This window comes from Drosophila montana, unplaced genomic scaffold (genome assembly GCF_035044405.1).
Source record: "Drosophila montana isolate Dmon_TW-CO22-7 unplaced genomic scaffold, ASM3504440v1 contig_2178_1, whole genome shotgun sequence".
Taxonomy (NCBI): Eukaryota; Metazoa; Arthropoda; class Insecta; order Diptera; family Drosophilidae; genus Drosophila; species Drosophila montana.
The window spans coordinates 3,999,722-4,023,579 of NW_026997075.1; the positions used below are offsets into that span (position 1 = coordinate 3,999,722).

General features: G+C 40.0%; 1 protein-coding gene across 1 annotated transcript in view; it reads left to right on the plus strand.

The window, feature by feature from the left end:
- The window catches only part of LOC135427474 (myb-like protein AA), a 51,037-nt gene extending 31,912 nt beyond the window's left edge, over window positions 1–19,125 (plus strand). Inside the window, exons 2-4 of the mRNA XM_064680992.1 lie at window positions 9,385–9,527; window positions 11,178–12,570; window positions 15,562–19,125. Coding sequence (XP_064537062.1) covers window positions 9,385–9,527; window positions 11,178–12,570; window positions 15,562–17,327 — 3,302 coding nt within the window. The 3' untranslated portion in view covers window positions 17,328–19,125. The remainder of the gene's footprint in view (window positions 1–9,384; window positions 9,528–11,177; window positions 12,571–15,561) is intronic.
- The last annotated feature ends 4,733 nt before the right edge of the window (window positions 19,126–23,858 follow it).

The window sequence follows — 23,858 nt, forward strand, 5'->3', positions numbered from 1 at the left end:
AATCAAAATTATTATTACATTGTATGCCTCAGGGTATGAGCACGCAGGAAGTGGACTTTGGATTTGCGCGCTTTGCTATTTCTTCCTTCATAACGCTTATAATTCGCAAAGTGTTATGAAGGTGAAAAGTAAGCAATTCTTTTGCAATCCTAGAGTCGATAGCAAAGTCTGCCGATGATAGAACCGGGAGGTTTTTGAAATAGCTATACAGACAACCTGCTTGCTTTTCGGTGTTTATATATTATCTGTCCTCTATATATGTATATTTTCAGCTCCGAGCTGTATATACTATTTGTCTTATATACAGATAATTACATTCAGTTCTCTGATCTTAGATAGAGGATATCTCTGTGTCGAGCAAACTCAACGAGTCGGAGCATTCTTATTTGTTTCTGTTCATGTTGTTCTTGAAATTTGGCAGCATAACGAGCGAGATTTATAGGTTCCGGCATAGGCATAAAACAACTAAAGTACATATGTATTTATTCATCTGTACATACATAGATGTACATACATATATGCGTTTCTATATGTAGATACATAGGCGTGGAAACTGCTCATAAAAATACATGTGCCATAAAAGTAGCAGCAAATGCGAGAAAACAATGATTGTGTCTAGTGAAAGCATCGCCAAAAGACACGCAGACACATGTGAGTGAAATTGATGGATATGGTATACGGCTGGCAGGCCGTGGAATGCGAATAGGTAATGTGACATTGATTTTGAGGGTTAGATGAGATGTGCATAAGTCAAAATTGCCAATATTGAAATGAAACTTTTGCGTTCTTCATTTCAAACAAAATAAGTGGATGTGATGGGACACAACATTATTTATACAAAAATATAAAAATCTTTAAATAAATCGGACACAAATCATTTAAAGGCAGTGCAGTAGAGATGGGCGCGTGTAGAACGCATCACAAATCGATAACACGCACGGAACACGACAAAGCAGGACATGCACGACTTTGATATTTTAGATTGTTAACACTTTTACAAAATTGTTAATGATTGCTTATTGCCTTCTAGAATATTTTATTGTACTTGATTGTTTAACCTAAAATTTTTTTTATATTCCTCAAAACTCTGTGTATGCACGTTCCCAACACGAATCCGTATTATCGTGTCACGCAAGCTAACACGACACGCGCCCAACACTGTTGAATTTCGCTCTTTTTACTTTTTCAGTGCCTATAAATTGTGATGTTAGCCAATTTTGAAGTTTCAAGACTTTAACATTATTCGACAGACATTCGCACACCTTTTTGAATATCTTGCAAAAATTTTTCTTTACAAAAGCAACTGACTTTTCAGACGGAAATGTTTTTAACGTTTCTCAAGAGTTTGTTTCTTTTGCAGCTCTTAACTTTTTTAGGCACCTTTTGCGTTTGGTATTTTTTTGATGCTCATAATTCTTCGTTCTATGATTAACTTGCTGGCATCCGTACACACCCCCCATGCTTATTGATGTGTGTGTGTTTGTGTGTGTGTGTGTGTGTGTGTGTGTGTGTGAGTGCTTGTGCTTGTGTTTGAGGGTAGCGAATTCTTTTCCCTGTGCCTGCCTGCCGACAACTCCTCCATTACTTGCCATTTCCTTTGTAACTTTGTAACTTTGTTGCTGTGCATATTTGGTGTTCGGCCCACCTCATTTCCATATATTTTTATTATGCTAGCTGCCTACAGGTGACAGTAAATTTCTTGTTCTCGTGAATACGAAAAAAAAAAAACAGAATAATAATAACACATGACAGAGGCGCAACTAGAAAGAAAAGTTGCTTTTTCGGTTTATTAAGCGCATTTTATAGAATTCTTAATGCCAAATTTCAACATTTCATTGCTATTGTTGGATCGCGAGTTTGTTATTGTTATTCTGCCCTTGAGCCTTGCCACAACGAGTTATATTTTTCATCGGTTTTTTGTACAATATATTTATATTTTCGCTTTTCTGCGAAATTTATCGCATTTGTAACTTTTTTGCCAGCGAACATGTTGCATTTCAAGGACCATAAAAATGCAAATATATTTTTTTATTTTCTGGTTTTGTTGACGGCAACAAATACAAACACATAAATGTTTGTACAAATACGATTGTCTGTATATCATGTTTTTACAGGGCTACATGTAGCTGTAGACTGTGTAGGAACAACAAAAACCAAACTGTTTAAAAATGTTCGTTTTTTGTGGCCGATAAACTCAGCCCGGTTATCGTAAATCAGCTGCAACACCTTCGCTCAATCGAAATGTCACTGTATGCGGAAAGTGTCATTAATATGTGCGTGTCAGATGTAAAAAAAATGTTTGTAAAAAAAGCATATTGTCACCATATAACAAGTAGGAGCGTTCCAGTCGGGGGTGCCCGACTAGGAGATACCCAATTGAAACAATTGCTGAGCTGCCGTCACAAAATATTCTAGCTTACTTTTAAACACACACACATATATGGAGAACAAGAGCAGTATCCAAAAGGGTGCATATACGAGTGTTAACGTACCTAATTTGGTGGTATACAGGCTGTCGGTATCGATTCTTATCGATTTCAGAAAAATCGGTTAGGTTATCGATGACAATTCTCAAGCTCATATGGATTCTGAGGTCAACGGGAACACACGACAGATATGAATAATTATAGTAAGATTATACATACTTCATATAGTCGGAGATGCTTGCTTCTGCCTATTGCGTACATTTGCACAAGACTTTTAAGCCCTAGTAACCCATCTGGGTTCAATGGGTTCAGAGCATAAAAAACTATTTGGTTGTAAATTGTAATTAAGTTAAAACCGTATCTGTATGTTGGCCCATTATTTGTCATGTCAGGAGTTAAGTGAATCTCTGTCAGCGCAATTTACCGTTGCGCTCCAAGCAAGTGCCCTGTCACGTTTCCCTTACTCATTATGTTAACAATATTTTAATTTATTTTAATATATTTCATTTATTTAAGTTAATTTAAAATATCAATAAACGAAATATATTTCATCCGCTGACGCACTTAGCGACATGTCAGCGGTCTTGTCATGCGTACTTATATGTGCTGAATAAAATATCGTCGATCACTCCCAGCATGTTTGTGTGGTGAAATTTTCGACTGATTCTTCCCATTGCAGTAATACTATATAGGTCCGATGCTGAAGACAAATGTTCTAGTATTTTGATAGCGAAAATGGGTTTTCGCTCAAAAACTCCATTTTCGACTTTTAGTTTTTAGAAGGCAGCGTTTTTGAATTGTGAAATTGACGATTCTTTTCAAAGGCATAACTAATTCACGTACGTTAAATTTAACTCTGACAACTTGGCAAACATATTTGTTGAGCTATTCAAGCGCTGGCAAAAAGCAAATACATTGCTTCACATTCGGAGCACATTTTTCACGTTTGCACTCTTTGCGGAAATTTTAGCATACCAAAATAAAAACTTTACCTGCAGACAGACGGAAAAAAATGGCACAATTTGGCTAAAATTTCCTCGTACACATAAAAGTGAAAAAAAAAAAAATTCAAATTCAAATGTCAAGTGTACATGTCTATGAGATACCGTGTGCACAAAGCCCAATATATATGTATATGCATTGGTAACTAAGTCACTGAGATCGACGCTAAGCGAATGGTCAGGGACAGAGGGCTGCCCAGGGCTGCAGCTAGTCAGATACTGATACTGACCAGGAACATATATGCTCCCAATTGAACGGAGCAGCTGCTCATTTGTGCCTGTGATACGCACTGGTGAACCATGCTACCCATTTTACGGTTAGAAAAATGCTGTGAAACAAAACGGAGAGCTAGCAGTCATTTCTGTTCGCCATATTTGACTTTCTTCTTTGTTTTACGTTTATTTTTTTTGTTCTCTTTCATTTTAAATTTTCACTTTCTACATGCATAGAGACTAGTGCTTACTTTTTGCTAAAGTTAGAAATGTTCATGGTATGCCATCAATATTATGGTGAGCCTGATATTTCAATTCGAACTGATTTTTGTTAATATTGTTATTGCTATTACTACTAATAGTATTTCTAATTTTGTTATTATTATTGTAAATATTATTACTCATATTCAATTATATTATATGCTCAGTTACAACTCTTTTGAGTGAAAGTCCCTAATTGAAAGCCATGTCCTATTAAATGTGAACTAATTAGTAAAATGTTGTATCCTTCCTAGTTAATCAATTAAAAGCCACTTTCACAATGAGCTGTTTATGAGCATGTGTACGTGTGTGTGTGTCTGTGTGTGCGAGTGTTTGTTTGTGTGCTGGTGGCTGACCTCGTCCGCATGCTGGGCATTTAAATTTATTTAGTGCATAGTCGACAGCAAGACAACAATGGCGACCACAAAACCCACTAAAGTGCAATTAAAATGTCCGCAACCGTAACAAAGCGACCGGCCATTCGTTGCTGAACTTTCTTTTTTCGTTTCTGTTAATGCGACAATAGACCCAGACCCATCACGCCCCGACTCCCCCGACACAGGCCAACTTTGATCCGAACTCCTGGCCAAGCAGTCTCCTCCTCTAGTTTCTTGGGTTGAGGCAGGCACTCAACCATTGCTGGCAGCTCTTTGTCGTCTCTCTGCATTTGAATGTTATAATGGCATCATTCGGAAATTTGTTGAAATGCCTTTTAAAGTGCATTTCATGTTCGTATGCTGCCTGTTCCTGTCCCTGGCATTTGCGAGTCGTCAGTTGGCCTTGAACTGCGGCAAATTATTATTTTATGGTTGAATATTTTGTCAACCAACTAGTTCGCCATTTCCCTTTAAGACTTTTATCATTTTCGGGCATGTCACGGGTCGTATGCGTAATATATTATAGTGTCATAAACAAAAGCGTTCTGTTTTGTCAATAAACCAACAAATCAACAACCCAACAGCTATGACTCATACATTTTGCTGAGCTCAAACAGCATATACCTAATGTTCTCAGAAATGGGTAAGTAGCAGAGGGATATTAACTTGATAACATTTTTTTTAAGTTGCGAAAACTTTGTACGTTCAGTCTGACGTATTACCTGTGGCAATTTACTGAGCATAACAATAGCTTTATGGATCAATCCTGCGGCATCCTGAGGTCATCTAGGAGTGCGCAAGAGGAACCTGAAGAGGAATTACATGACTTCTGAATAAAATATTGACAAACTGATGAGTAGTAAATTTGTCTGTTATCATTTTTTGTATGCCTGCCTCACACTTATCTTAAGAAAAAATTAATGAATACACGTTTTTTGGCAATTCCATCCGCTGCTGCGGAAAATTGTTGAATTTACTTTTTCTTTGTATTTACCACATCGTCTTCAAACTCATTTTCAAAATTTTATGGGAAAATTCATTTGCAATCTTTGCAAAGTTCCTCTTGAATGGAAAATTTGGGTCAAGGGTTGTATGAATGAATGTTTATTTCTCTGCTTCAAGCTTCACATTAGTAATATAGGCCGAAAGCGTTGATTCTAACGTTTGATTCTTAATTCGATGGACTCTAAACACAATTTTAAATTTTTTTTTTAAATAAAACTTGAGGCGAGAAGCTTAGTGAAGTATGGAAAGATTTAAATTGTCTTGAGGCGTGGAACGTGTAAGGCCCGGGAGAATATCCGTAAAAAAAAAATATAAAAATATTCATATAATGTAACATACGGAGGAGGAGTTTATCGGTTTTTTTCGATATAACAACCGATAACATATTATCGATAAGTACCGCTCTTTGAAACAAGGTTTTTTAATCCAAATACGCAGATTATAAAAGTCAGCATCTACGTACGTTCTCGTACACAAAATATAGATTAAGAATATTTCCACATTCTTCAAAAAATTACAATAGTCAAATTTGTTTAAATATAGACCTGCTGTGGGCGTTCGATTTCGTGGGATTTACAAATTGGATTGGGTACATTAAGCGAACAAATTGTTAAAGACAAATTGCACGGTTGATTGCACAATAAATGGGCATATAATTATGCCAAAGTGCAGGGCGATTAAATTGCAACACATATGCGGGAGAGGCGGGGCTTTGCACGGTGGAGAGGAGCGGGGAGCAGCGAGGGTGTGCACCAAAAGTCAACAGGCCATAGTGGATTAATTAACAGAGACAGAAGGATGGCTTTAACCCTCCCCTCCGGCCTGCTTGCCGGTGCAATGTGCAAAGAAGGAGGGGAATGTGGCGCCCCGGAAAACAGTTGGATGCTCCTGGCAACTGTAGCTTGTAATTAGTCTAAACTGTAGGCATGGCAGGGCATTTCAATGGTGGGGCGTGGCAAGTTGGCCAGCTTTTGATACTTGAATAAGCAACACGATCATTACAAGGATAATAATTAAACTCCAGAGGGCAACAACATTCAAATATGCATACTCATGCAGCGGTAGAGGGGGTATCAGTTTGTTCACGCGCTTTTGTGTAAAATATACAGATATAAGCAAACACACAGACTGACAGGCAGACACACAGACAGACAGACAGACAGACAGACATACGGACAGACAAATGCATACATAGAGAAAATCAGTGTAAAACGTGGGCATTGTGTGCCAAGGCTATGCAATGGATTTGTGCTGTTTGCCTCTGGAGCTGAAGGAAAACAAGCAGAGAACGTGCCGGGGCCAGGCTCAGAGTGGCAGGACCCCACCTGCCGAAGCCCCAAACCCCCAACCCCCACACACGAGCACCAGGACAGGCCGTCGTCCAACCCCCAAAGAGTGCTGCGTGAAAATTAATGCGACATTTATTCATTATGGCATGAAGCAGCTGGCCAGAACAGGGCTGAGCCCCCAACCACCCATCAGCACACCGCACACCGTCCCCAAACCCCGTCCCCCGCTGTGGCCCTTCACTTGACAGCTGAGCAACAAAAGCGTTGGATGAGCAAAGCCCAGCGACGATAACCTCAATGCAGCGCCTGACTGATGGACGAGGCGCAGGGGCCTGTCGTTTGTGGGGAGGGATGGGCAGTCAAGGGTAGTGAGAGTATAAGGAGCGAAGGACAAGTGGGCCTCGTAACGTGTCGCCACAGAGCGCCACCGGGACATTAAAACCATGTGCGTGATTTTGTTCGCAGATTTTTTCCAACCTTTTCCGAGACTCTCCCCCGGGTCTATAGAAGCAGCATGTGTCTTTGGTTAATTTAATTCCAGTCAAAGGAATTTAATTAGTCACTACGCATCCGAAATTCATAATTCTATGAATGGCAACAGGATGTTGTGTTTTTCTCGTTAAATATACAGGGTATACACTGGTAGCAATTACATTGATTTTGCCAACAACATTCCAAATGCGATTACATCGATAAAATATTCAAAAGGCAGCTGCAAATAACTTAAGTCAAATAACAAGTGAAATCAAAGATTTACATTTTCAGCAAATTTATTTGGCTTTCCTATGTTGAATTTTCGCACCCCCGCCACCCACAGCCTGTGGCCTCCAGCTGGTTAACTCCCGACACTCCCGATTCCGTAAAGATATCCATTGGTGTTTTTCTCTCCAAAGCGAATATTCGATTGTCCTTAAATTGTATTTGGTAACATCATTTTATCATTTTATTGTGAACTTAAACAAATTATCCGGCGTTGCCCGGGTCAAATTTATAATGTTAAACATGCTAGTCCCAAAAATTGTCGCCAAGCGTTGGCGCTTTAAGCGTACTAGTTGATTGCTTTTTTTCCAGAAATATTGATGAGTATGGCCAAGTTGACATAAAGTTAAAATCAATTAATCAATTTTAACCAGAAGTTGAACCAGCTCCCTGTCTCAAGATTCGGTTCGAGAACCTGGTGTTCCACATCCATGAACCAAGGTTTTACTTTAAATCTATCTTATATATGCAATATTTTAATTTACTTTATAACTGCCCGTTCTGTTGAAAGTATTGAGTCGTACATATTTTCATTTAGAAGCTGTGCGCGAAATTTGATCTCTATCTGTTGTGTCTCTCTCAAAAGCTGTTCATTTTGAACAAAACCATTTCAGAAAATAAACTTATGCTTCGGTTCCGGTGTTTTGCGTTAATGTTCCCCTTATTATAACAAAATATAAATTGGCTTACAGCCTTGCTGTTTAGTATAATTTACTTCAAGGTAACAGCCAAGAGCTTTGCCATCATATCATTATAACAAATACAGTTTCGGAAATAATGCGCCTACTATTCAGATAACGATAAGCCCAAAACAAAAAATTGAAATTTTGTTTCAGTTTGCGGAACTCGGTAAATCTTTACATAGCTTTTATTTTCGGAGATTTTTAATATAAAGATATGTCTGTTGTCTGGTGCTTACTTGTATATGGTTTGTTATGTTTCTATGCTGATCATGGCCAAGCATTTTACTCGCAATTTAAGATGGCTTTTATCGTTTCGCACACACACATACACACACTAACACACACTCATAGACACACAACATATTTTTATTCCATTTTATTTTTGAACCTTGTATGCAGCGAGACTCCAAGTTGTGTGTTTGTGTGAGCTCCCCAAATGGCAATTCAGTCAATGACAGCGCATAAAAGAAATACATATATATGTATGTAAGCCCACACACTCACAAACACTCACAAACACACACACACACTCAAGGGATAGCTTCTTGCTAAATTCTTATCCATTCAACTATGAGTAAACCCTCTTTTTTCAGGTCATGCATGCATATTCTACACACACTTATGCACACACATGTATCACCACTAGAGACGCATATCTATATATCTCTTTCTATGTATATATATATATATATATATATATATTACATGCATATGCATTCATATTTCAATGGGCACAGAGACTACTTTCAAAAGTGGAAGTCAATTCAAGCAGCTTACTTTTATTTAAATAAAACGCTAGAAGAGACTCATACAACATTTTTTGTGCAATTGAAAAAGTGCTTGAAAATGCCTACGCTGACCTTTACATTTATTTTGCGGTAGATATTATCTGGACATAGGGTAGCTCCTAGTCGAGCACTTGCTAGCATTCTTGTCCACAGTAATTCACTTGACTAAATTGATTGTTATTCGAATGATAAAAACAGAAAGCCCAAGACCTGGCTGCAAACCGGTTTTAAGATCAACCAGTTCGAACCTCAAGTGTCTATTTTTTATTTACCATGTACCAAAAAGAAGTCGAACCTATACCTAAACATAAACTCTTTTTTTCTTGAAGATCTTATCAACAACTTAGCGGTTGCGTTTTGCTGGTAGACATGCTCAATGACATGTCCTCGATCAACTGCTATACTTGTAAAGCCTTGTAAATGCCTAAAAAAACGATGTTGACGAAAAGAGGCCATCGCGCATGATATGGCTACAGGGTATCTTCGATTTCAGCAACCGTTTCCTGTGACTGCATTGTGCGAATACAAGTCTTGCAAATGGTTTAACCCATAGCTTACTTCTTGTGGCGTTTTTCTTTACAGATTTCAATTTGCAAGCTGAGGCCACCATACCCGAGGACATATTTGACCAGCACGATGGCGACATTGTAGACGATGCGGCCTCCCAGCTGCAATATGCCGAGCCTGCGGATGACGAAGCTGACGATTCCGATGCGGCTGATATTGTGAGTATAGGCAGAGTATGTTAAGCACTGTGTGCATGTGTGTGTGCAGCTGCAGCATGGGTGCTGTAAGTCAGTAAGTGTTTCAAATGAGGTCAGTTCTATTGAAACAGCATACATGACGTTACAAAAAGAAAAATAGATAGACAGACTGACGGACGGACAGCATCAGAAAAGTGGAGAGGCAAAGGGGAACGCATTGAAATGTCGCACAATGTGCTAGCTGAGTCAAATTACTTTTCTGAATGATTGCTTTAAATATGCAGCATGCTTGGCCGAATCGTTGGCCCAACGGGGTCAACTTGAAATCATCATTGAAGCTGGTCAGCCAGACCAGCCATCTAAGCCTATGGCAATAAAAAGCACCCAAAATGCCACGCCGAAGTTTAAGTACCCTTGTTTTGCAGACCTTAAAATGGTTTGGTAATGATACCTTATAGAATTATACTATAGTGATAACGTAGTCTGACATCGATAAGATTTTGATCCGCATTGAATGTTTCATAAAAGAACATAAGTTGTCCTTCCAAACGATTTCGACACGCAAAGCTTCGTGACGATAGCCTTAAAACTGAGAGACTCGTTTGCATAGAATACCCACTCAGCTGGCTATATAGAATTTATATATACTTCTATGCATAAAACATTTTATCACAAAGTTTTAATACCCGTAACTAGGGTATAAAACAAAGTTGTGTACATTTCATGCAGCCAGCCACATCCGCCATGGAGTCCATTAGATTAAGCTTTTCATGCAAAGCGTATTTATTTTCAATGCTGTCTGGAGGAAAAGGAAAAAAGAGTTGCCATCAGTCAAGAGCTTAAAGTTTGCAACTTTATTATCATTATAAATATTATAATTATTATAATTATTGTTAATGTTTTATTAATTACTTTTATAATTATTATTATTTTATTATTACTTTAAATTTATTCTTATAATTTTTTTTATTATAAGTTGCACTTTTTAAATAGCATTCACTACCATGACCTCAAACTGGGCTGGGAATTCGAACCTCGATTTGCATTGTTTAGTTGCCCGAATGATTGGCTCACTTAGACAGCTCATCTACCGAGTACTGCGTGTATATTATATATTTCCCATATAAATCTCCTAAAATAATATATATATAGACTGTGGCCAAGAAGTTGTCATCCGAAAACAAACTTCATTGTCTGGCAACTAGATTCAGTTGCAAAGTTTCACCGAATTTGCCAAAGCACTTGGGCTTAATCGTTTGGACAAATGCAATCTCATAGATGCTCGCATGGCTGCCACATTCGCATCTAATCAGCGGCTTGCACTCGGTTTCAGCTGACAGACAGTTCTGGCGGCAACTTTGAAGACGTCTCCAGGCTATACGAAACTTGCCTCTTATTGTCGCACATGTGTCTGGGCTGGGTAACTGAGTAACTAACTCGGTGTGTTCCTTCCTTTTAGTCGTTGCCACTTTGGCTTTATTGTTTTTTTTTTGCTGCAGCAACAGACACGCCCCTTAGCCTATATACATATATACATATATATATCTAGATAAATATATGTATATGAATAGTACATAGGTATGCAGCATGGTGCATTTGGGAATGGGCATGGGATTGGGAATGGCTTTTATTGTCTTTACGTTCTCGCATTGTTCGCTTGTATTCTTGCAGATACTTGAATCTCAAAGGCCCACTTCAAGGAATTTCACTGTTTACCTTGCCAAAGATGGCAAGACAGTCAAGAAGAAATACCATAACAACAACAACAACAATAACAACAACGACAACAATAACAGCAACAACAACAATAAAAACCACTACAACTACAAATTGAAAAACAATAAAGAGAGCATGCTGCCGAAGAGAGTTGCCAATGAAGAAAAAGCAGATGAAGAGACAGCGTCAGCTACAAAATCCACTTCCGGTGACGACAACGACAGCGCCAAAGACAACAACAACAACAACAACAGCAACAACAACGATAAGGCCAACAACGACAAGGACGGCAACGAGGACGAGGAATACAACGAGCAGGAGGCCGAGGACACGGCTGAGGACAATGTGGAGGATGAGAAGCCAAACGCGAACTTTGGCAGCAAAAGTTTTGCGTATAAAAAATTTAAGAACATGCACGAACAGCAAAATCAACAGAGCCAAAAGGAGCAACAGCAGCAACAGCAGCAGGAGCAGCAGCAGCAGCAGGCAAATGGCAACGGACCAGGCCAGCAGATGGAGAGTGTTGCAGGGCAAGATGATGCGGAACGGCAATGGCAGCGACAGCGAGAGCCACAGAAGGCTGGTGTGGAGCAGCTGTTTGATTCCATTGAAATATTAAATGAACGAAAATTTAATAAAGCGCCGGGCCAATCAACGTTGCAAGCAGCTGAGGATGTGGCTGGCGAGGACATTATGGCAATCGGCGATATTGAGGACAATTTTGGTAATGATCAAGTATTGGCGGAAAACATTATGTCCACAATTGACAATGATGAATCAGCAGCAAGGGAGACTACGTCTCCGGCCACCAGCACCAGCACCAGCGCCACAACGACAACGACAACAACAAACCAGCCAACTACCGTAGCTGCTGATCCAACAACAACAACAACAGCAGCAGGCACATCAAACAGCTCAAGTAAGCGGAATGTGTCGCCGCCCATTGGACGCAAGCAGAAGCGACATGGCAGCGGCGCCAATACTAATGCCTGGCTTGGAGGTAGATACTATGACAAGAACAACTACGACGTAGGCCCAATTTGGACGCACCATCACGAGAACCCCAACACTGATTTTCAAATGGAGTCCAGCGACGTGGGAGAGCTGCACTACTTCGATGCTGGAGAGAATCCGAGAAGCAGCGAAGACATTGCCAACGAATCACAAGCCAATTACTTGAGCAGCTACTTGGGCCAGACAATAAATGAAACCAAGCAGCAACAGCAACAACAACAACAAAAACAAAAACAACAGCAGCAGCAGCAGGACTCTCGTTTCCAGGACGATGAGTACGGAGAGCAGCGGGCGCCACAACTGGAATCGGAATCTGCATTGCGTTATCATCCGGGTAAGTCATTTGGGTATTTTGTGAGTGCCAAAGCTTGTACAAAGTCAGACCAAAACAAGTAAGAGCGCTCAAGTTGGGAGTGGCCGACTAGCAAATACCCTGCAATCCAACTTTCGGTCTACACACACAAGCCCGAAGTAACTTCGGTGATTATAGTCCGATCTTTATTATATTATCCCTGTTTGCAAATGACATTCCAATGTGGGTACATACGTAAGCACAAAGCTATACTTTTAGAAGTTTCTCTCTCTTCCATTTGGTGTCGATATATACTTAAAAGCCTTCTAACAAATCAAGCTCCTCGAGCTATTCAGATGGGCTTCAGCTCGTCGTCCTGAACAATAATATGTATAAGATGCTTCCTGCTGCCTGTTGCATACATTGAGACAGCCGCAATATACCCAATTTCACTAGTTATCAATGGGTACAGGGTATTAAAACAGATGCCAGCAAAATAGATATACAGCTAAAGATATACAGTAAGCCCCGGGCTGAACGCAGGGACTGCAATCGGGACACGGTTCGGCATAGTCAGTGTAGACGGCGAGGGAAAAAGAGTGAGGGGCAGTCGGAATGGTATTAGACAATGCAAGCTAAACACAAACACATTCAGAGCGAGCATGAGGAATGCCAAGCAGCCGCACAGTGGGTTATAACAATAAGCAATTAGTAAACGGAAAATACTATTGAAATTTCTTGAAAATAAATTAAAGAATTCCAACAAATTTAATTCGTATTCTTCTATTGTTCCAATTAAACAATCTAAAGCGCCTCGGTTTTAGATTAAGACCAAAATTGAATATCGAATATTTATGACCGCGATTTGAATGCTTAATTGCTTGAAAATTCATATTAAATAACTCTGGTTAAACTTTAATATTTCGGTAAAAAATATTTGGCCAAATTTATAATTTGTTTTGTGTATAATCTATAATTGATTGGCATCAAATTCAAATTATTTCACAAATTGCTGTGGAATTATTGTCACTGTTTGGCTGAACGCTGCGGCTTGGCGTCCCGTACTCCCGTACTTTGATTTGGTTTCGGTTTATGGTCTCTACTATGCCCTGTACGCATAGAACATGCCTAAAAGAGGACATTATGATTTTGGGCAAATGTTTGTTACAGGCCGAAACATTACAGGCAACAAGCCATAAGGTGTCTATCGATCTAGTATGTCTGGGATTTGGAACGTACGTGCTTCTATTTCACGCACAGATTTAGTTTTTTCAAATCCATTTCCTGGTTTTGGGGCACATTTTGTTGCCAATAGAAGTAAAAGAAAACAAATTAAAGTACTTCATATTTTTAAACCTACCTTTATTCTCCCCAAAACGGAATATTCTTTTAGAGATATAGCCTTAGTATAAAAACACTTTAATATGCCATATTTAAGCCCTCTCATAAAGTTCAGGCTAGAAACACCGAAGTTATTCAAGAATGCATTTCCCATGGGAAGAAGGCAGCTCAGCATTCAGTTTAGCGTATTTGCTAGTCGGCCTCATCCGCGTGGGGCAGTCTTGTTGTTTTTGATTTGGTTAGCTGGACAGGACTGCAATGCACTAAGCTGCCACTGGTGCTGGGTCCTGCAAGGGACATTCACTGTGGACCGTAAATTGAAAATATGTTGAGCACACCCCAATTGAATGCAGACACCCCGGGGGCGGTGTACACCAAAATATGGGAAAATTCGGCCATATTTGAAAAACGAAAAACCACTTTAATATGGGTGCAAATGTGAATACTCCAATGTCGGCTCGCATGTGGCCTTAATTAGTTTATGGGCCTTGCACAACTTATGCAAATGCAAGAAATCAAACGGAATGAGCTTTGGCGTCCAACCGAACACCAAAGTCCCATGGGCAGGCATTTTATTACAACAGTTTTGTTTTCTGAGAAGCTTTTTCATTTTTGTTTTTTGTTTTTTATTTTTTTTTTGTCAGCCTGCCTGCAGCAATAAAGCCAACAAAAAGGCATATATTGTGTGGCTTGGTACTGTCCAAGTAGTACATGTCTCGAGGATTGCCCCTCCGCACATGCCCACACCCGAAACCTCAGCAAAAAAAAAACAAAAAAAACAAAATGAACTTCGCACTGCATTCATTGTAGTGGAGGAGTCGTCCCTGAAACGTGCCTAGACTGCCAGAGGTCCTTTGCTTGGCCACAACTTAAGCCAGTCTCAGGATATTCGTTATGTGTGTGTGTGTGTTTTTTTCGTCCGTGTGTGCTCTGTTCCTGAGGGCGGTTCAATCTGTCATGATGTATGGGAATATTGCGGAAAAGTTAATATTGGGCATAGTATTTACATATATCCAAAAAGTTGGTGCAATCAAAACTTATAAATAACTTACATCAATCAAATTTCCTAATACAAAATAATTTAAATATAATTGCCCGTTTAGCTGAAAATATTTTCATAAAGAAGTTGCGGGCTATATTTGATATCCACAAAAAATAGACATCTAACAAATATGGCTTAATAAATCCAATGATTGGGTTCCAAGTCTCGCTCAACATTTTTTAACTTGGCAAATACTTGATTCGGCCTTGATATATCCTAAACTATCTCCTGCAAGTATGTATAATGAAAACAAATAAATTGTTAGGCTTTTATTTGATTTCGATCAGTTTATATTTCACGTCGAATTTAAAATGTTCGGAAAGCTTTTAAGCGCACCTCGCTGACTTTGGGCTGGGTTGGGTTTCTGATAGCGAGGTTGCCGCACTTTTATGCACAATCAAATGAAATGAATTGTGGTCTTATGGGCAACGGATTTTGTGGTCTTAGATGAGGGTCACATAAGCAACAACAACAGCTACAACAGCAACAACAATACGGGCAATAGCAACAGCAGCAGCCATCCACAAATATGGCGATTTGTTGTCCCCGGGACTAATAGAAATCTATTACTTCCGAGCGAGCGCATCGTGCCGAGACTCACAATTTCTTCCTTTACTCATACCCATTGCGATTCTCAATTTCCATTGCAGATGCCACCACCACCGAGTCACCATCGGCCTTTGAACGCTTTAAGGCGCTGCGGCGCAGCAATCGCCGGAATGGTCACAAGAGCCACAAGAAGCGCTACAAGGACTACCTCAAGCACAATTTCAAGCTAACCCCCAGGTACGCGCTCAAGCTGCGCAAGGAGCGGGAGGAGCGCGAGCGAGTATGGCAACGGCAGCGGGAACAGGAAAAGCAGCAGGAGCAAGAGCGGCAGCGGGAGCAGGAACAGGAGCAGGAACAGGAACAGGAGCGTGCAGAGAGACACTCCCATGCAGCGCCGATCTTTGCCCTGGGCGTGCGACCACAACGCATGACGCCCAAACCCTTCTACGAGGGTCAAGTGAACTACTACGACCATCAGGAGGAAATACAGCCGCAGCCGCTGGACACTCATCATACGGAAATGGAGCGTCTAATCGCCAACGACAATGGCAACTGGTATCGACGCATCAGTCCAGTGCTGCGCAATGGCGTCAAGAGCAGTGAACAGCATCAGCAGCAACAGCAACAGCAGCAGCAGCAGGTGATGCAACCACAGCCGCAGCATCAGGTGAAGCACCATCATCATGTGAAGCACCATCATCATCACCAGCATCATCACAAGCATGCTCGCATGCAGCGTTTACCGAGTCCATATCAGCGCAAGGCAACGGCGGCTCAGTCAGCGGCACCGGCTACAACACCAGAGCCGCCGCTGCCGCCACCGAAGCCGCAATTGGGCCATCAGATCACCGAGCTGGAGCAGCTGGAGCGCTATTATGCCAAGTGGCCGCATCTGGCACGAGTACAGTTTCAGGTGTACGACGAACACTATCGCGAAGCTCATCCGGAACTCTATACCGATTACGATGCGGGCGATGACTATGAGACAGCTGCCGAACTGGAGGAGGCACAGCAGGATCATGGCGAGGAGGCCAATCTGCCGCCCTATATCAAAAAATACAATCGACGCAATAAACAGCTGCTCAATCTGCTCGAGGGTACATTGCCGCCGGCTACGCCCACGCCGTTCAGCGGCCTCTGGAGCGGCTCCCAGCTGCAGCCGGGTCCGCACGAATCGGCGCCCATACGACTGGACGATGATTACGTTAAGCAGAAGCGACGTCGCTATCAGCAGCGCTACGAAGATCTCTTTGCCCAGCAGCACAGCGGCAGCACCACGACGACGACAACAACGACGACGCCCGCAACGCTCACCAGCAGCCTGTCCAACCATCTGCCCGAAGAGGAGAAGCAATTGAATGATAATGAGCATCACCAGTCAGCTGCCGTTGAATTCTGGCAAATGGACACCAAAGCATTGCCACAGTCGCCGCCCGCCGCCGCCGCCGCCGACGTCACCACCGTGCATTCCACACCAAAGCCGGCACTCTTTAAGCTGCCCCTCTACCCGGCCATAACGGACAGCTTCTTGGGCACGCCGCGCAGCCGCAGCGCACAGTTTGTGGCCAATGTCACCGGACGCGGTCAGAGCAGCTGGCATGCTGCTCCCCCGGCCGCCGCCAGCTCTGTTGATGATGATGATAGCACTCCGATGCCGCCATCCTCGCCGCTCAACTCGTTTGTCTATCATCGTGTCGTGGATGGCATTGGCGCTGCCAACTCCCTCTCTTCATCGTCCGCAGCCAGCCGGAAGCAGCGTTTGCCCTTCGTGGCCATCACGGATCGACGGCTGGAGAACATCAGCGCCCATAAGTTGCTCGGAGAACGACACAAAGACTTTGAGCAGAATCACTTTCCAATGCCTTAAGCCGCTCTACAACGGGAAGATCGAGGGAACGCACGAGACGTTACAGTAGAAGTAGAAAAACAACCACAAACGGAAGCAGCAGCAACATACAAGAATGGAAAACCAGTTTAAACCAACGCGAAAAGAAAAAGGATTTCGACTCGAGTTTTTGTTTAAGCATGTCAATGCCATGAAAGCAGGAGTAATTAGAATATGGCTATACATATGACAAATCGGAAACTAACAAGTTTATGACTCTCAAGCAAATCTGATCAACGATCATTTTGGTAATCGGCGCAATTAATCGATCAACGCTACGCATACAGCTCGCCGTAAAAATATCTATCTTTTGCCTTGGTTTAAGCCGGTTTCCCATTGCTTATCTAAATCTAAATATAGACATAAATTTCAGTAGTTGCTTCTGAATTAAATCTTAAGTTTCGAGCGATGAGTACTGTACTTAGATCTAATTTTGATTCGCATCTGAGAGCAGGTGAAAAGCCTAAAAAAATGAAAATTAAAAAAATTTAAAATATATTCTATGTTTCCAGACTTTTTTGCGTGTCTTGAAAAAGATCTCTTGCATATTGAACCTAAACGAGGAAAAAGTTATAGGAAATTACAAAAATTGAAGAAAAAAACATGCAAAAAAAATTAAAATAAAAACAAAAATATTTAAAAAAAAAAAAACAATGAAAAGAAAACTAAATATAAGCTAAAATTTTTTTGGTGTATGATAGTAAATGACACAGACAACTAACCACATTAACGCGACCGTAGTTACACAAAACACCCACACACACACACAGACACACAGACACAGGCAGACAGACCGGAAGGAGCTGTTGAAATAAGATATATTTAAAGAGCCTGAATGTATGCTTCACTTTTTTTTTAAAGAACAACATTGAATATTGTAAACCTAGAAATGTCGATCAAATATATGTAATACGTGGAATGCAATTTATTATTTCCAGATTGTAGTTTGGCTTTTATTGCTTGACCAATGTTAGAAGCAAAGCTCTAGAAAGCTCGTAACGCTAATAGATGGCTTTTTTCTTTATTCCCGACCCCGAAAGTTTTGTTTCAAGAGCCCGACACTTTCAATGCACGCAACATCAAATAGGTTTCAAAATTAATTCAAAAGCAACAAGAAAAAATTGAATATGAATAAATATAATCACACAAAATGCAGTGAAATGCAGTATTGAATGTACATAGTAAATGTATTGTAGAATCTTTTCGGCTCAACCAAGATACTTATTCAATAAACGACTCAAACGTAAGTGGAAAAACATATTTAGTTGGCTTTAGCACAAACCAAGAACAGATACACATATGGAAATAAACAAAGAAAATATATATACATATATGCATAAATATATCGTTTGGCATGCTCTCTAAAAAACTGATTTAGAAAGAAAAACTTTTGGGTTCAGGTTTGTAATTTTCTTGAAAATATTACAACTGGCGACTGTCCAGTTTGTGAAGTTTGAGCACAGCTGTTGCTGATATGCTAAAAATTTGCGGAATATCCCCAATGCCTTGTGTTGCTGTATATTGAAAATGAATATAATTTATGTAACAGATTTAATGAGCATGCAAACGCAAAAAGATACAACATGAATTTACTAAAGCGTTATTATACATGTGCAAACCAGCAAAAACAACACATACAAACATACGCACACACACACACACACACACACACACACACACTTATAAAGAGCAAGAACGTTGCAAGTACACACATCTCATTATGTGGTAATATTTTAATGGAATGAAATTCAATAAAGCGAAATTTATTATTTACGCCTAATTATGTGCAGCGTATTATTTTCCTGTTCTCGTCCAAATCTGCCGCTCAACTCGGATTAAAGTAATAGCCAAGGCCAAGTATACCAGCTTCAGGCAGAAGTGCTCAACTAGGTGATACCCTATGCCTAATTTCATATTGCTGTTATAAGGGTGCTTTGGTGCTCACGGGAAGTGGCATAAAATATTGGTTATATTCGAAGATTCAAGATGATCAACGAAAATGATTTTACAAAATTTTGCGACTATTTGGTTTTTAAGCATTTTTTATATCTCATTTTATTTGTATTCTGTCAATCTGACAATAAACAAATTGTTTAGCAAGTTATGGTATAGGTAAAGGATTGTTTTAGCTCCAATGAGTTCAAACAATATATATTACATTAGTTTGTTAACCTAATTTATGTGTTGAATTTCCAGTACGTGTAATCTTTTTAATCGTCGTGTGTCCATACTACTGTCTAAAAGATCCAGAGCCAAGTTATTTTTATGGTTGTGTAATCGATTTATATACCTCACAGCACATCTACTTATTTCACTTCTGAAAAAGGGCATGTTTAGGTCTTTATGAATATCATAGTTGCTCATATACCAAGGAGCGCCTGTGCTAGTTCTTAGAGTCATAGACTGGTACCTTTGCAGGATTTCTATGTTGGAGTTGCTTGCTGCTCCTCATAGTTGCACTGGTTTAAAAATCGTCTTGTAAAGACGAACTTTCTTCTCAAGACTCAGTTGCGAGCGCGGTCCTAATAGCCAGTACATTTTTCTATTTTTCGCTTTGAGCTGTGATTGTTTTGATTTTATATGAAGCTTCCATGTGAGTCTTCGGTCCATATACACTCCCAAGTATTTTACAAAGTCATTAACTGGTATAGTGGAGCCATTTAATATTACTGGCGGGCAGTTCCTTGCCTTAATAAAAATATCACTTGGACCAATTTTTGGGCCAATCTTCGAGGAAAAAGCCAATTCTCAAATCCGTATTCTTCGATATTATGAAAGTGGAGGGAGGTATCGAAAAAAGTTACTAAATACATTCTATCTATGGTATAAGAGAATATATATATAGAATAAAAGGATTCTGCCGATGTAAGACAGACAGGCATGCCCTCAGCTCATCGTCGCGATCAAGAATTTATTTATTTACTTATTTATTAGTGGTCGACAAAACGAGTGTCTTCCTAATTATTCAATACATTATATTTACAATTATGAAATTTAGATGCTAAAAGCCTAGATAGAGAACACAAATTTCTAATAGCATCACCGACCGATGGAGGTGTTTTATTTGCCAGTCTGGCCAGCTGTGCCCCTTTTCACAGCTAATTTGGTCAGTGACGCTATTAGAGCCTACATCTAAGAAGAAGGGTGTAAGTAGGAAAAAGTTCTCTTAAGTAAAATTAAAAATAATCTTAATTTGCTATATTATTTAAGAATATATCATAAATAGGAGAAAAGAAAGTAAAAAGATTGTTAATAAAGTAAAGAACTGTATGCTAGATATACAGAGTGTTAAGTAGATAGGATGAAGACATAGTATTGGGAAAGTAATGGGAAATCACCGACCCGGTGGGGGAAAATTTACAGCCTGTCCGGCAAGCTATGCCCCTGCTCATAGCTGGGAATGGTCAGTGACTTCCCGAAGGTATCCTGAAAGCAACGATTTTATTAGGGGTAGAGAAAGTTCGATAGAGAAAACGTGATGCAAACTATTGTAATTTTTACATAGCACGCGAAGAGGATTGTGCATAGCGTAGTCTGTTGTGCACGTAGATAGGAATAAGGGGCGGTAATTTCTGGTTGGTCTAGCCGGAACAGAGAATTGAAGACGCCCTAGCAGAAAAGGAGAATCTATATCGCCAACAACTAACTTATGTAGAAAGACAACACCGAGAATTGTCCTACGGTTGGTTAACGACGGAAGGTTAAGAAGAAGCAGCCTGCTGGAATAGGATGGCAACCGAAGATTAGGGTCCCAATTTAAACCTCGTAAGGCAAAAAGCAGAAATTGCTTCTGAACAGATTCAATACGATCCTGGCTATTGTTATACTGCGGAGACCAGATGCAAGAGCAGTATTCAAGGATAGGGCGAACAAGAGAGATGTACAGAAGTTTCGTTATAAAAGGATCGTTAAACTCTTTAGACCATCGTTTAATGAATCCAAGTACACCTTTTGCCTCATTAACGATGGTATCTATGTGAAGATTGAAACAGAGTTTAGAATCAAAAAGAACGCCTAAATCCTTAACTGTTAGTATACGTTGCAATGGAGTATTGTCGATTGTATAACTGACCAGATAAGGTGTAGTACGATTAAATGTCATAAACATACACTTTGAACAATTCAGATGCAATTGATTGGCCGAGCACCTAAGTTGCATAGCGTTCAAATCGTCTTGAAGACGAGAATGATGTAGGGGATTGGTGTATGATAGAATAAGTTTCACGTCGTCCGCATACATGAGTACACGGGCATGGGATATAACAGAGGGAAGATCATTTATAAAAAGAGTAAAGAGTAAAGGTCCAAGATGACTACCTTGAGGAACACCAGAAGTAACGTGAACGAGGTAGTCAGCCTCAGCATTACTCTTTGGGTCCTACCTTTTAAATAAGAACTAATCCAAAGCAATAGAGATGGAGGGAAACCTATTCGGTCAAGTTTAAAAAGTAAAATGTCATGGTGCACGGAGTCAAACGCCTTACTGAAGTCAGTGTAAAATACATCAGTTTGCATTTTCGAAAGGAAAGCATCATTTACCAAGGAAGTAAACTCAAGCAGATTGGTCGTAGTAGACCGATTCTTTACGAATCCATGTTGAACAGGGGAAACAACTGATTTGCAGAAATGCTGCAAATTCGAAGTGATTATTTTTTCAAATAATTTAGGAATAGCGGACAGTTTTGCAATGCCCCTGTAATTTAGTATATCAGACTTTCCACCTATTTTGTGGAGAGGAATGATATAAGATTCTTTCCAAAGAGATGGAAAGGCAGAAGAATCGAGGGATAGATTAAAAAGCTTTAGCAATGGATAAACAAGGGAAGAACTACACTCCTTGAGTAGACAACTAGGGATATTGTCACGCCCAGGAGAGAAAGAAGATTTTAAAGAATTTAAAGCTAAAAGGAGAGAGGAATGGGAAATAATAGGGGGAAGTATAGAACTAGAGGAAGTAATAATATAAGGGTAAGAATTATTATTAGGACAGACTGAAGAGTAAGTTGATTGAAAAAAATTAGCAAAGAGGTTAGCAGAATCAGAGTCATTGCTAGCTTTATCCATCCCGAGAGAAAAAGAAGATGGCAAACTTGAAGATTTACGCTTCGAGTTTACAAAATTGTAAAACTGTCTTGGATTTAGGGAAAATTGCCTTTTGCAACGAGTTAGATAATTCTCATAGCATTGAGAATTCAGAAGAAAGAAGTTCGACTTGGCTATGGAATATTTAGCCAAGTCAGTACACGAACCAGACATTTTAAACTTTTTAAAATATTTTGATTTTATATTTTTTAGATTCGTTAATCTGGGAGTAAACCAAGGTGGCTTTGAAGAGGTAGTCGAAGGAATTGACTTGGGAATACACATATCTAAGAGGGAGTTTAGGGTGTTATAAAAAAAGTTAATAGCAGTATTCATGTCAACCGAGTCATATAAGAAAGACCAATCGGTTGCATAAATAAGCTGATTCAGCAAGGAATAGTTTCCTTTGCGAAAGCAACGGCGGGGCTTATTGGCTGATGAGCACGAAATGAGAGGATTACAATTGAACATTGCAACCTCTAAAGTAGGATGATATACATCCTCAGGAAGAGAAAAAGGAGGGGACCTAGATACATTAGCAATAAGGTAGTCGTTAACAAATACAAGATCAAGTGTTCTATTCAAATGATTAGAAATTGAATTGATTTGAAACAACGAAAGGTCAAGCATGCAATCTATAAAGTCATGCTGTGCTGAGGGCACTAAATAATTTTCGGCAGTGAAAAGTGACCAAGAGATGTTCGGCAAATTAAAATCACCCAACACAATTAATAGGTCATTATCACGCACGTGTGAAGAAACTTCTTTAATACAAGAAATATGTTTCATATAAACTTGAATATCAGAAGAAGGAGGAACATAAGAGCATGAAATATAAATATTCCGTGTAGGAAAAGACACCTTGACTGAAACAATCTCAGCGTCAGTAGGCGTACTAAAACAGAAGAATGTATGTTATAAACGAGGTCGGACTCATTGAGTTTTCATCCCACAAATAACTCAGCAGGAGCTTGAGTTGGCAAACAGAGCTTAGTGTATGGTAAATGGGCTCTTTGTACAACCTTTTTTCGGCTGCAATTGAAGGGAACTTGAATGCTAGGCTAACGGAAAATGTGCATTATCTAACTACTTCATATATAACATCCACAATGCCCACGTCAATAGATGTTGGTGGTGCAATCAGTTCCGCTGTGCAGTACATAGCGCAAAATAGACGACCAAGACCTCCCAGCGCGCTGTTCCTGGGTCTGTCCGCTGACAATGCCATTACCAATGCCAATGTCATTTGCATGATGTTCTTGCGGTTTTGTGGTCTTCGCATTGAATCACTTAAATGCTTATAAGTGTAACCGGCGCCGATGGCGACGTTCTTCCATCGCTGAAAATGACGCACAAACGGCAAACAAAGTGGCGCTTAACGCCCGGGCACAGCAAATTGATGTACTCTACGCTTCATATGGGTGTAACAAT